Consider the following 13,158-nt stretch of genomic DNA (forward strand, 5'->3'; position numbering starts at 1 on the left):
CACTTTCTTATTCATCTCTTGAGCAGTTTGGTGTGTACTGCATGGCGCTCGTTTGAAACCACAGCAGCAACGGACTGACCTTAGTCAACTGTCCAGCAATCGAAATCACCCTTGGCCTTCTTTCCCAAACGGCCGGCAGTTGATGTGTGTAATCCAATACGTATATAGGCTCTTTTATTTGGTGTAGAGTTGGTTGGGCAACGTCCAGGAAGGACCCTTTTTTTGTTAGCTCCTTCTCATAGTGTTTTGGTACTGCCCTTTTGAGAAATATGATTCAGATTTCCCTGGACCAAAGACCAGCAGAGTCCATCCATATCAGCTTAGCAACCGGACAAGAAGAGGATGGAAAAAATATGGCCGGTCGCTAAAAATAGAATGTCAGTGCTCAGTCAGTGGTGCTGCATATCTCCATCATCATCATTCATCATGCAAATGAGGCAACAAAAAAAGAGCAGAAACGGCGACACACAATAAAATGCGGATAAAAATAACTTTCGGGGTATAATATAGTCACTGCTGCTGCTGATGGCCTTTGTTGGCCAAGGTTGACCAGCCCGGACCAGTCCGCACACAGGTGTCACATAATCTTTGATTCCCATCGATTTTATTTTTTTTGTTTCAGCGTTATTATTGGTCGAGACGACGTCACTCAAAATGACGACTTGACTGCTGGAGAATCAGAAAAATGTGTATAGTCGTGAGCGTGTGTCCAAATTTTTACGCAATCTGGATAGGAGGCCAGCTGCCACTCTTATATAACCAGCGCAACATGTAACCACACAACGCATATGCTAATTCGGCATAAACTTGTTTCTTTTCTTTTTCTTTCATTCTCTGACTGATTGATTGATTTTCTGCTGGGATATAAATTTTTTCGCGTCGCCCTTTTCTGTTTCACGTCCAACTGACGGCGATGGCCGTGTGTCTCATCATCAGGGCAGAATTTTGATGGGGTTCAGTTCAAGGCTTTTCCATCACTTCGCCGTGATTTCCTGTGCGTGCAATTGCGTGGATTATACTTGTGTGCGTCTATAGATGTGTAGAGCGAGAGAAACGGCCCTGACATGTCCAAGTGCATTGTAGAGAGAAGAGATCTAATGTAGGGGAGCTAGGAGGATATAGCCTTGGGGGTGCGCGTGCACCGTCTATCCCCAGCCTACGCCTCTAGCCTATACCCTCGTGTGTAGTATACATAGACAGACAATGAGCAGCAGCAGCCTCTCTATAGCGGATGCTCGTTTCTATCCCTCGCCCCGGCATAAAACGTCCGCTCTCCAGATCAGACGAATAAACTTTGATTGGATCATTTGATGATGGCCGTTTGAGCTGTTGCTGCTACTGCTGCATGAGGCTGCAATTGCGTGTGCGATGGCATCCGAAATGCGCCTTTTTATTTGGATCTATAGAGGGGATATGGGGGGTGGATGGGCAAACTGGATGCTGATGGGAGAAGAGCGACCGTATAGAGTCGAGTTGGTCGCCTCTACATTTTCCCTTGGCAACAAGCGCAGCACAAAACGTTGGTGGTGGTGACGTTGCTGGGGAAACAAAAAACAAAAAAGGGAAAAATAAGAAAAGAGAGAATCGTCTTCCATCATTGGCTGCTGCCATGCCAGCAGCCAATCTTATTCCTTGGATATTTTTTCTTCCCATGGTGGTGGTGGTGCATGATGACTTGTTGCTGTACGCACCGGCCGGCCGACTGCCGTTTATATATAGTCGCCTTCCATCCATCCATTCAGCAGCAGATAGAACTATCTTGTGTTGATGATACCGGTGCATCCATCAGCAGCTATACTCTCAGTTTGAACGACCAGTGCCGGGAATTATTGACCGAGGCAGCAACAACAACACGCAAGACCTTTCAGACAACAACAACATCAGACATTGTCTAGACAATGTTTTAGGCATTATTCCCCGATGAGTGTGCTGATCGCCTGTAGCCTCTTCATCCGTCATCCGCCAAGGTAATCATCATCATTTTCTCGTCCGTATATCTTTCACCTTATTCCGACCGGAGGACCGGCCACATTATAGCCCGTCGTCGTCTTATATTCTCCTGCTGATCCAATCAATTCGATAGATGGTCGATATATTTGTTTGGCTCCATCTCAGTCTACTGCTGACGCAATTGATTGCGTCGTCCGATTTATTGCGTATTATTACGTCATGACGCGGATGTCATCTGACGGCCGAATTCTATCCAAGGGCGGCCGTCGGAAACGTCGAGTAAAATATAATAGGCCCGTGAGCAGGAGACTAGACTATCTGTGGTGGTGGCCTGTATATGTTGTAGAGAGACGGGCACACGGCACACACAGGTGATGACCTTTAAATGACCCAGCAACAGCAGCAGCAGGAGGACCTTCTTCATGTTCTTCTTTGTATGCTGTTGGTTCATTCTCCTTGAGGTCTATGCGATAGTCTTTTGGGTAGGTTGTTGGGCGCCTCTCCTCATCTTCCCATTGGTGGACTACCATGGCGACGATGGCCTTTTTTTCCTATTATTATTACTGTGAACTGCTGCTGCTGCTAGCCCACAAGAAGAAGAAGAACTTGCTCCTACTGTCTCTAAACAACAACAACAAGGGCAAACAGACAAAGGCTATACAGCACACACGCCACAACGACTAGCTGTCGAGAGATACCCAGCTGCAGCAGTCCGAATACATATATATAAAAGAATATACAATCCAATATAAGATAAGATAAGATAAGGAGAGATAAAATAAAACCAAAGAAGAACAAAAAAGGGGGCGCTCATGGCTTTCTCTCTTGGCTTTTCTTCCCAGCAGCATATTCTTCTTCTTCTTCTTCCTGCTTATTTTGATTATCTTTTTTCTTTTTCTAATTTGACCCCTCGCTGCGAGGGAATACCTGTGTGCTCTACCACTACCACTACTGCTACTATCTATACGCACCGTCGTCGTCTCCGGCCAGACCCGCCAACATAAAACGCGCCGTTGGTCCTCGTCGATGAGTTACCAAAAATAGAACCAAACATATAACAACAATAATTTTCTTCCAGCAGCCCAACAGCGTCCAGTCGTAATAGGTTGTTTCATCATCGCCATTTTACGAGCGGCTCTTATTAGTTGGCCAGCCCATGAGGAGAAGAAGAAGGAGGAGGCTGGATAAGACTCGGTGATACCTACAACGGACCCAGTATTAGTCTAGTATAGAGGGTTGATGATGAGCCACCAGCAACAGTGGAGTAGAGTAGAGACTAGAGACTACATAGGGTAGCAGCCGGGCAGCTATAGGCAAGTGTTGTCTGGCCGAGACAATTTAGTTGGTCTGGAAATTGGCTGGTGGAAGGAACGGACGGACGGACGTGCGACGGCCAAGCTTTGATTTCACCACACCATTGAATAATAATAATAATCAGAGACAATTTTAGACACATTATCACAAATTGAATAACAACCCGAAAAATCCCTATTGTTATTGCCACAATTTCACCCTGTAATTCGACAACTCGCCAGTGTCCCTCACTTCTCTTTTGCTTGTTTTGTTATCCAGGCTGACGATTTGTTGTTGAGTAAGATTTAGCTCAGAGTAACATTTTGTTTTTTGGGATGGAAATATAACGCAAACTAGCACCTAGCCAGAGTGACGACTTTCGATTCTTTGACTTTCACCAACTTTTTCCCCGTGTGTGTGTTTGATGTTTTAGGTTGTAGCTCATCCGCATTGTCCTATTCCATCCAGCCAAGTTCATCCGTTTTCTCTTTTTCAAATTTTGTTCTGATTTCATCCAGCACGGCGTTCCATTTCGACTAGCCCCACGCATCACCCCATTCGTGTCAAACCATTGGCTGTGCGCCAATTGAGTCAAATGAAGTCCAATTATTATTATTATTGTTATTAAACAAGTGAACAACCCCCCTTCAGTGTGTCTGCACGGCCCTACATCATCTATATGGTCGTCCGTCCTTGTTTCCGTCCTGTTTGCGGCCTGTCCCGCCGCCGTTGTGACGACGTGGTCCCAATACCAAACAGGAAATAAAGGCCAGCAACGAAGAATAAACCCATCAGGATCGAAGAGGAGGAAACATCAGGAGGAGCCATTGTAGCAGCTGCAGCATCAGCAGGGTAGGTCGTGTCTTATTTGTTGATCTTATCCGTCGATTCGTTGTTCTCCAATTTCTCATTGGGGCGGGCCACGACCGGGACTGGGACTGGGAGACGTGACGTGACTTCCCCTTGTCCTCCCACGGCGATTGATGCCGGCTGTGATGATGACACACGCGTTTATTACCAGATGCTAATTCTTCGCCCCCTTGTCGCCCTTATCTTAGACAATAGTGAGGATCATTTCATGCAGGTTTTCATCTGCCTGGTCATAATATCTATAGGCGAATTTGATCGCCCCAGCTGCTCCTGCTCCTGGTAGTGGTGGTTACATTTCATTTCTGTCTGTCTGCGTCTGTCTGCTAGAGCTAAAAATTCCGTCTAGAATGTCGTGCTGACTCGGCGAATATTGGCTGTCCGTCTACAGCACTATTGCTTTTTGAGATCTGATGCCAAACGGCCATATACTGGCCATTGATACGAACAACTACACATTGCCTATACTCGACTCTATTCTATACCCCTCCATTTCCATCCATCCATCTATCCATATCCATCCATATCGCGCCAGGAGCCGAGAGGAGGAAACGCTCCGATTTCACATCGCTCAGTTAACAGGTGGTGGTCGTCATCGTCGTCAATTTGAAATGTTGTCCGTCTCTTTTTTCTTCGGGGCAGGGGGCGGGCAAATTTGTTGTTGTGATACTACAAAAACAACAACTGATTAGAACAACAGCAAGTCATAAATTATTGCATTAGGCTGTTAATTGTGCCAGGGTAATGAGAGAGTCGCCGTTTAGAGTCGCGGTTATCGCGTCATTTGCGTCTGTATAGTCCAGTGCCATAGTGCCATAGTGCCATCATCATGTGGCAGGGTTCGACCAGGCGCGGCCTATGACTGCACATGCCCGTCAAGCATCAACAACGGCAACAACAAACAACATTGGGGTCGACTTGATTTGCTGTTGGTAATCGAGTTCATTCATCGAGTTCACTGTGACATGACGAATGACGATGGCCATTAGAATTATTCAGAACGAATGGCCCCCACGATCTCTCCACGATCTCTGCCGCCGCCATAGTGGCCGAGGAAAATGAAACTGGAAAACTCACCAGTCTGCCAATCTGCAGGAGTTTCGAATGACCGATGATGAGATTATTAGTCGAGCATCAACAGGACCCAAAGCCTAATCGATTCGAAACGTGACCAGTCCCGAATCGAGTGAGGAGATGGGCAGCTCACTGGTCCGGATTGGCCGGCCGGCCGGCCACGTGCAGTGGCGGTGGTAGAGCAGCATCCCAAATCCCCCCCAATAATCATCATCTATAATCTTATCTTCACACATGTTTTCTTCTTCTCTTGACACATTGCTGCTGCGTTGCTGACACACATCGCCATCCAACAGTGAGCTGGGCTGAGCTGAGTGTACTATATAACCCATATGTACACATGTACCATATAGAAGAAGCCTGGAGAAGAGGGCCGGCGATCGAGTGTCTGTGTACAGGAGATCAACTGGGGGGGACGGCCAAAGACACTCGCGCGATAACAGAGAGAAAAGGCCAATGAGGCCCAGCTCAGCCCAGCTCAACTTCTCCATGTCCACGTGCCCAATGCCCATTGGATAAGTGTAGGAGAAGGAGAAGAAGAAAGAATCGTGTCGTTAAATATCTAATCTATGGAACGTGGTGGAACGTCAACAACACATCGGCCAGGAATTCCAGCAATTCAATCGCTAAGGGGGGAAATATTAACGCTGGGCGGAATAATCGAATCGGGACGGCAATAAATAGTTGACGACGACAATTGATTAGCCGAATTCGTAGAGATCTAGTTCAGATGATTAGGCCTAACAGCACGTGATGTTCGCCGAATTGGCCAGCCAACGAGTTGATTGCCGTTTCCCTGGAAAATCTAGAATTCACGTGGGCCGTCGATTTGGCACACGCGGGGGCATCAATCGAGTTTGACCTTTAACCTTCACCGGGGCCAGTAAAAAAACCAACAAACCAAATTAAAAATAGATCCAAACATTTGATTATTGCCGAGTTATTCACGGAATGAATGAAAAGACTCGGTGGAATATTTTGCGTGACTGGAATCAGGAGGCGTGGGCGTCGTTATACGGAACTTCCAGGACAACATTCCCGCCGTCCATTCTCATAATCGATGTGCTAGTGCTGGCCGTTGCCTTTTTTCCATGGGAAAATAAAGTGACTGGACGTGGATCTCGTCTGGACATCAAAGTCGGACACTGGAAAGAAGAGAAAAACTCAAGAGCCAATAACCTAAAAGGCAAAAGAAGAAATTAAGAAAAAAGGGAATAAGAAAATAGTTTAAAAGGTTTTTCGGCCTCTTGGACAAAAAAGGGAAAAATAAAAAGTGGCTGGGGGGATTGTGTGGGCGTCGGCTGGGCGTGGGCAGGGCACAGACGGGAATTTGCTGGTACCTACTACTAAAATATTAGCCTCCCCTACCCCCCTGGTGTATTGAGCACCAGACTTGTCTGCTGCCCATTTTCTCGGCTTTCTCTCTAATTTAGTCTCTCTGTACTACTCTCGCTGCTCCTACTGCTCCTACTGCTCCTGTGTAATAATAATTCCAAGTTCATTCGTTTTACTTTGTGAGCATGTAGCTGTGCTCTTTGAAAAGTGAATCATGTCTAGCGCCGAGCGGCAGGGCCGGCCAATAGTCATCCTTTAGAGTTGCCATGTCTGCTGCTGCTGCTGTTGCCGGTGGTGGTGGTGGGCAGCGCTGCTGGTAGTTGTAGTAGTAGTAGTCGTCGTGTGCTGGAGCGGCTGGCTGGGCTACGGGCGTGCTCCTGCTGCTGCTGCTGTATATAAGTGACTGCGAGAGACGGACAGTCGGCCAGTCCACTCTTGAATCGGTCGAGTTGCAGACGCCAGTCTCTCCTCTCCTTTTTCCCCCCATTTCCATCACTTGAATTGAATTTGAATTGACTTTAATTAGAATTAAAGAAAAATTCTCTTTCGACCCTTTTTGGCCGTCCACCGATCGATAACTGGGCGAAATTAAAGATACGACGGGCCCCACCAAGTGCTGCACCATCAAACTCTCTCCCCACCCATCAGACACTCACACGTTTTGAATCTTTCGATTTTTTTATTCCGTTTGGTCAAATCGCACCCGCCGGTGTCGACTTGCATCCACCGCCCAGTCATTTCCAACGACTAAACGTTTCATATCCTGTCCGTCGCTGATTGACCCGTTTCCGATTCCGCATTTCTATCCAAAGTGTTTCGCCATTGGCCGTCGTTGATTTGACCTACATCAACTTGATCGACTCCTTAACTTTGTCCAATAGAATTCCGCCGCGGCCGAAATGCTCTGCAAAGTGTCGACGGGCAGCTGCCGAGATCGTCGGCCCAGCATCACTGCCACCACCAACAACAACATGTTGGCCACTATTGTCGTCGTGGTGTTGATGGGCGTTTGCTGGCCGGAGCAAGTGGCCGCCGCCCAACTGCACCACCACCAAACATCTGCCGGATCTTATCCGTCCAGCTACAACCTCAACAAGAATTTGAATTACAACGACCAAAAGTACAACCAACAACATCCGCATCGACACCAGCACCACCTCACCGATCGACAGCAGCCGACGCCGTCCAGCACGACCACCACCGGCTATCCGGAAGCGGCCGGCGACGGGATGGATTACGAGAACGAAGACAATTCCGACGGACACGGCAACAATTTCGTCAACGACGCCAGCAGCCGTGCTGATGGCTCCTTGTCTTCCGGCGCTGGCGGATCGTCATCGTCCGGCTCTTTGATGGGCCTCCTGCCCGAGCCGGGCTCCTACATCCCGTCCAATTGCACGTCGTGCATCCAGCGCGAGGAGCTGCGCCGCCGCAACTTGGAGGTCATCAAGGACCAAATTCTGAGCAAACTGGGCATGCAGCGGGCGCCCAACATGACGGGCCGTCTTCCGCCGCGCATTCCGCCGCTGGATCACCTCCTGGATCTCTACGGAATGCAGGGCGATGCCCCGCCGGCGGGTGGTCACAGCCGTGGCGGCCACAACAGCCACCACCACCACCAGCAGAGCGACCAGGCCTTTCAAACGGGACCCGTTTACGACGAGGAGGAGGACGATTTTCACGCCCGCACCGAAAAGGTCATCGCCTTCTCCCAGCACCGTAAGTTTAACATTTCATCCATCCATCCATTTCTATTCGGTCAGGCTGTTGCCATGTTCAATGCGAAAGTGGTGGGAATAAGTCACCGGGTGGCGCACAATCGAAATGGGGAAATGTTGTGCAATCCAAATCCGGACGGGATTTCATCGGTCAAAAGTTATAGAGGGGCCTATAGTCGCGCAGTCATGTAACGAGGAAATGGCCAATCGACAACATCAATCGACGTTATATCGAATAAGATTTGGGAGTTTATTTTTAGATTTTCGTCTCCTTCTATGACAGTCGAAACGCAATTCTATCGGCCGTCGCCATAGATCTTGGCCAATGCAATTCCTGTTGCCGCTATTTATTATTTATAATTTAAAAATAGTAAACCTAATCCCCCGGTGTGACGTCATTTGGGTGCTGGTTCCATCCATCCGTCCATCCAGACACGTGCCACTGCTGATCTAATCAATTTATTGTTGTCGTTTGTTTTTATTTGACCGGCCGGTTGGGTTGCAGTGCCGCACGTGAGACAGGCCCTGAAGCGGACCGAGTCGACGACCACCAAAGGCATGGAGTCGATTTACTTTAAATTCTCCGACAAGGTGACGCGCAGCAGCAAAGTCGACAAGGCCCACCTGTGGCTCTACATCCAGAATCAGTTGCCCGGCACGTCGCCATCGTCGCAGCCCATCGTCCAGTCGCCCGGCAGCAACAGTCACCACCACCAACAGGCCCAGGTCATTAGCAAAACGGCCAGCGCAGCCAATAACGCCAGCACCGTCTGGATTTACATTTACAAAGTCGTCCGCGTTCCCGACGGTGAGTCGCCCGTCCTCAATCCCGTCCGCATGACCCGCGTCGCTTTACCGCCGCTCCTGGAACTCGTCGACAAGGTACCCGCCACCGGCAAACACAACATCAACAACAACCAACAACAGCAGAGCGGCGGATGGGTCTCGTTTGAGGTCCGCAAAGTCGTAGCCGATTGGTTCCGGTGGCCGGAAGACAATCTGGGCCTGGTCGTCCACGCTGTCCACGGCGACCACGGACCTCCGCCGTCCTTTACCGTCGGTGGCCCGTCCACTCCGCCGCCGCAACCGTCGCCATCCAGCGCTGGCAAGCCCGTCCCGTTTATCGTCAACGATCACCTCCACGCCGACGGAGCCCTGGTAATGAATCAACTTTGAATTTGCATTTGAATTTGAATGGAGGAGTTTAATATTTTTATAATTTGTTTGATATTAGATGCCATTTGTGGAGGTGGTGACGACAGACGGGCGTAAGCAGCGGACCAAACGGACGATCGGATTGAACTGCGACGAGACGTCGTCGGAGACGCGCTGCTGCCGCTACCCGTTGACGGTTGACTTTGTCGAGTTCGGCTGGGACTGGATCATCGCCCCCAAAAAGTACGAGGCCAATTATTGCTCGGGCGAGTGTCCCTACGTCTTTTTGCAAAAGTATCCGCACACGCACATCGTGCAACAGGCCAATCCGGCGGGCACGGCCGGCCCGTGCTGCGCCCCACGCAAAATGTCGCCCATCTCCATGCTCTACTTTGACAACGAGTTTAACATCATTCACGGCAATTTGCCCGGCATGGTCGTCGACCGATGCGGTTGCTCTTAAAAAAAAGAAATGGCTCCGGCTTCCGGCCGTCCGTCCAGCCAGCCGGAAAATAATAAAAAAAAAGGTAGAAGGAAGGACTTGGATCATTTGGACGAAATGATTGACTGACGTCCTTCCAGCCAAGGATGAATTTATAGGAGCGCAGTTGAGTTTATTATATCTAATATCTATTTCCACGACACACTCTTCTTCTTCTTCTTTAATTTTTAATTCCCCCCTCAAATCCAATCCAGATTTTGTGTACATAGCAACCGAACCTGTTTTATCCCTCTGTTTCGCCGGCAATGACGTGACCCGTTAAACTTTCTTTTTCAAAAAATGCAACACCCGAAAATGTTGTAAGTTGTCAGTGCAGCATTTTCTATTTTGATTCTTTTCCTGATTTTGTCGTCGTCCCGAACAACACACGCAAGTCGTCGACACCTCTTGCCCGCGACACCTTCCCCCAATTGGAAATGATTTCCCCCCTCTCATTTCTATTTTTAAGTTTTTCTCTCTCATCTCTTCCCCAGCAGCCGAGAGAGAGAAAAAGAAAACAAGAAGAGGAACTGGTTCTGCGCTGGTCGAAATATATTAATAAGAATAACAATCAGAATATCAACTCGTCAATCAAAGCCACACACAATTTGAGACCAAAAAAGTCACGACAACAAACCAGAAGAGAAAACCAGTTGGATATTTTGGAACCCAAAAAGAAGAAGAAAGAAAGAAGAAGAACGGTATACGTTTTGGTTGTTTTCGACACACGAGAATGGGAGTCCGTCAGCAGCAGCAGCAGGAGCGACGAATAAGGAAATGATAATGAATTGACGATGGGCATCTCCACAGTTAAAGAAGAAGAAGAACAAGTCCGGGGAGGAATAACCTCGCCTAGCTTGTTGTCCAGCAACTGACAATTTGAAATTCGAATTTCGCCCAGCGCAGCTTCAGGCAAGGACGTCTGAATAAATTTTCCTTTTATATAATTCCAGCTCCTCTATCCATCCATCTATCGCTATAAATAATATCTACCAACAACACTGTTGCTGCTGCTGCTGCTCGTATTTGTCTATACACTTATTATTCTTCTTGTAGAAATCATTTCACCAGCACGTCGTTATATTGCCATCAGATCGCCACCGCCGACCATCATCATGTCCAATCTTTCACTTTTCTTGTTTCTTTCTTCTTGGAAAAAATTATCGATCAATTTCGTCTTGGCTTATTGTGACTTTATTGATTGTCCATCCGTGCGTGTCCGTTGCTTCACTTTCATTTTTGCGCTGCCAAATTATTTCCTGCCCCCTCCCAACTCGAAATTGATTGGGGACTGGGGGGGCGAATGAGAAAAAAAACCGCCAATTTTTGCGCTTTCAAATTTCGTTTTTTCGTCTTTTGTGGTGTTGTTGTTGTTGTTGTTGTTGTTGTGTTTCCGGGTTGACATAATGCGGATGTGATAACAAGACTGTGACATATGTTCATCTCTTGTGTGTGTGTGTGTGTGTGTGTGATGTAGTCGAAGAGAAAGTGATGTAGAGAAAAGATGATGAGAGAAAAGAACCAAGTTTGTGTATGCAGTTGTGCACCACCTGCGCGTCTTTTGATCGAGCGACGTCATCGATCACCGTTTTGTTCATCATCGTTACATCATCATCGTCAGCTAATAATAATATGCAAACAAAAGAAGAAGAAGAAGAAGAAGAATGGTAGTACACGATGAAGGAGGGAAAGAGACGCGCACATCCTTGTTTGACTGCATTGTGATACCCAGTTGATTTTGATTATTCGCCCATTTTTCGTGCTATTCTTTTTTGGAATTATATTGACCTAACCTAACACGTACTACACTCTATTCTAGAGCGTTTATAAATAGATATTCATTCAAGTGCGTATTGTAGAGCCACCACCTTCATCTTTCTTTCCCCCCCCATCCAAACCCGATAAATCTGTTTGTTCGCAATGACATAATGTACAGTCCGCCCCCGCACTCGTTTGCCTCTTCTTCCTTTTCAGCCCGTTTTCATTCATTTACTACACATAATTTTTGCCGGCAGACTCTTATCTTATCCATTTGTTTGTTTTTTAATTGTGTGTGCCAATGCCATTGAATTGCCAACTATTTGATTGCCAACGACGAGCAAACCAAATGACGATGACGACGATGAAAAATAGTAAAACACCTTTTTTTTTAATTTTGCGCGCGCGCAGATGATGATGGGGAAATGATGAAATTCCGAGTCGCTTTGATTGTTGTTGTCCTGTCAGTGCATTTATTTACTCTGTCAAAAAAACAACTTGAAATGATGGAAAAACAAAAAGAAATAATAAAGAAATGACAAAAATTCGAGACTAGTCCGCCTCTTATTCTTATCTCCAATTCATTATCAACTTTGGTTGTTGTCATCAAATTGGTCACCGGGCTAGAAGAACTACATGTCAGGGGAAGAGAAAATGATAACTCTGGTCGACGGCCAATAGGATGTGCAACTCTGCGGGCCGCATCGCCATTTCCGTTTGGCGCAATGACGCGCTTTATGGCGCTGATATGGCCAAAACTCTCAACTCAGACTTCTCTGCCGCGAGTTCACAGAGTGTATAGTTGGGCCGGCCCAAAAAAGCTCAGCACGGACAATAGAGAGAAATGTAACATTTCGGTCTTGGCCATTTGGCCGGTTGCCTGTGGAGGTGACTGGCTGGACAAAAAAACCCAGCCAGCACCAATAACAGCAGCAGCAGGCTGGGGGGATGAAGAAATCGGCACGAAGAGGCACGGCCAACAATGTCGAAATATCCAAGTCAAGGGGAAATTGCATCGACGTAATAACAATATTTAGATTCAATTCAACGTTTCCAAAATGGATGGACACACGTCAGTTAACCCCACGCCAAAAACAAGTCTCGTTGTTGTTGTTGATGAGAATCGATTGGAATTCCGTCCATCGGCAAGGTCGGTCATGTAACTCTCTGCTGGCATCCTCCGCTGCATATAACCAACTCCGCATCATCTCCTCACCAAGAAGAAAATCTGGCAGAGAAATCACTTCGACAAGGTCGTCCGACGCGATTCTTCTTGGGTTTTCTTGTGTTGCCTTTTGGCAATGAATTCACAATTTCACACCAAACTCCATTTTTGGGGGGTTGTTCTAATAATAATCGCAACGACACACCACCACATAATTGTCGTGGCACATGCCAACAGCAGCAGAGATGCCATCGCCCAGATAACGGCCAGTCAGAAAAAGGAGCACGCAACACATTTTCTTTTTCCCGTCCAGCACCAAAGACAGCAGCAGCAGCAACATTCACCTCGATTTTACAACAGTA

At 47.5% G+C, this 13,158-nt stretch overlaps 1 protein-coding gene across 4 annotated transcripts; it reads left to right on the top strand.

The window, feature by feature from the left end:
- Positions 1–1,733: 1,733 nt before the first annotated feature.
- LOC124340506 (growth/differentiation factor 8-like) lies at positions 1,734–12,183 on the top strand. 4 transcript variants are annotated; one of them, XM_046793071.1, is made up of 5 exons: positions 1,734–1,967; positions 3,762–4,095; positions 7,401–8,238; positions 8,743–9,395; positions 9,472–12,183. In XM_046793071.1, exons 3-5 carry the CDS (start codon positions 7,419–7,421, stop codon positions 9,853–9,855), a joined length of 1,857 nt encoding a protein of 618 aa, XP_046649027.1. In that variant the 5' UTR covers positions 1,734–1,967; positions 3,762–4,095; positions 7,401–7,418; the 3' UTR covers positions 9,856–12,183. The 4 variants fall into 4 exon arrangements, with proteins under 4 accessions (XP_046649027.1, XP_046649028.1, XP_046649026.1 ...); XM_046793072.1 differs by lacking the exon at positions 3,762–4,095; XM_046793070.1 differs by lacking the exon at positions 1,734–1,967 and having other exon boundaries at positions 3,313–4,095.
- The last annotated feature ends 975 nt before the right edge of the window (positions 12,184–13,158 follow it).

This window comes from Daphnia pulicaria, chromosome 5 (genome assembly GCF_021234035.1).
Source record: "Daphnia pulicaria isolate SC F1-1A chromosome 5, SC_F0-13Bv2, whole genome shotgun sequence".
NCBI classification, from domain to species: Eukaryota; Metazoa; Arthropoda; class Branchiopoda; order Diplostraca; family Daphniidae; genus Daphnia; species Daphnia pulicaria.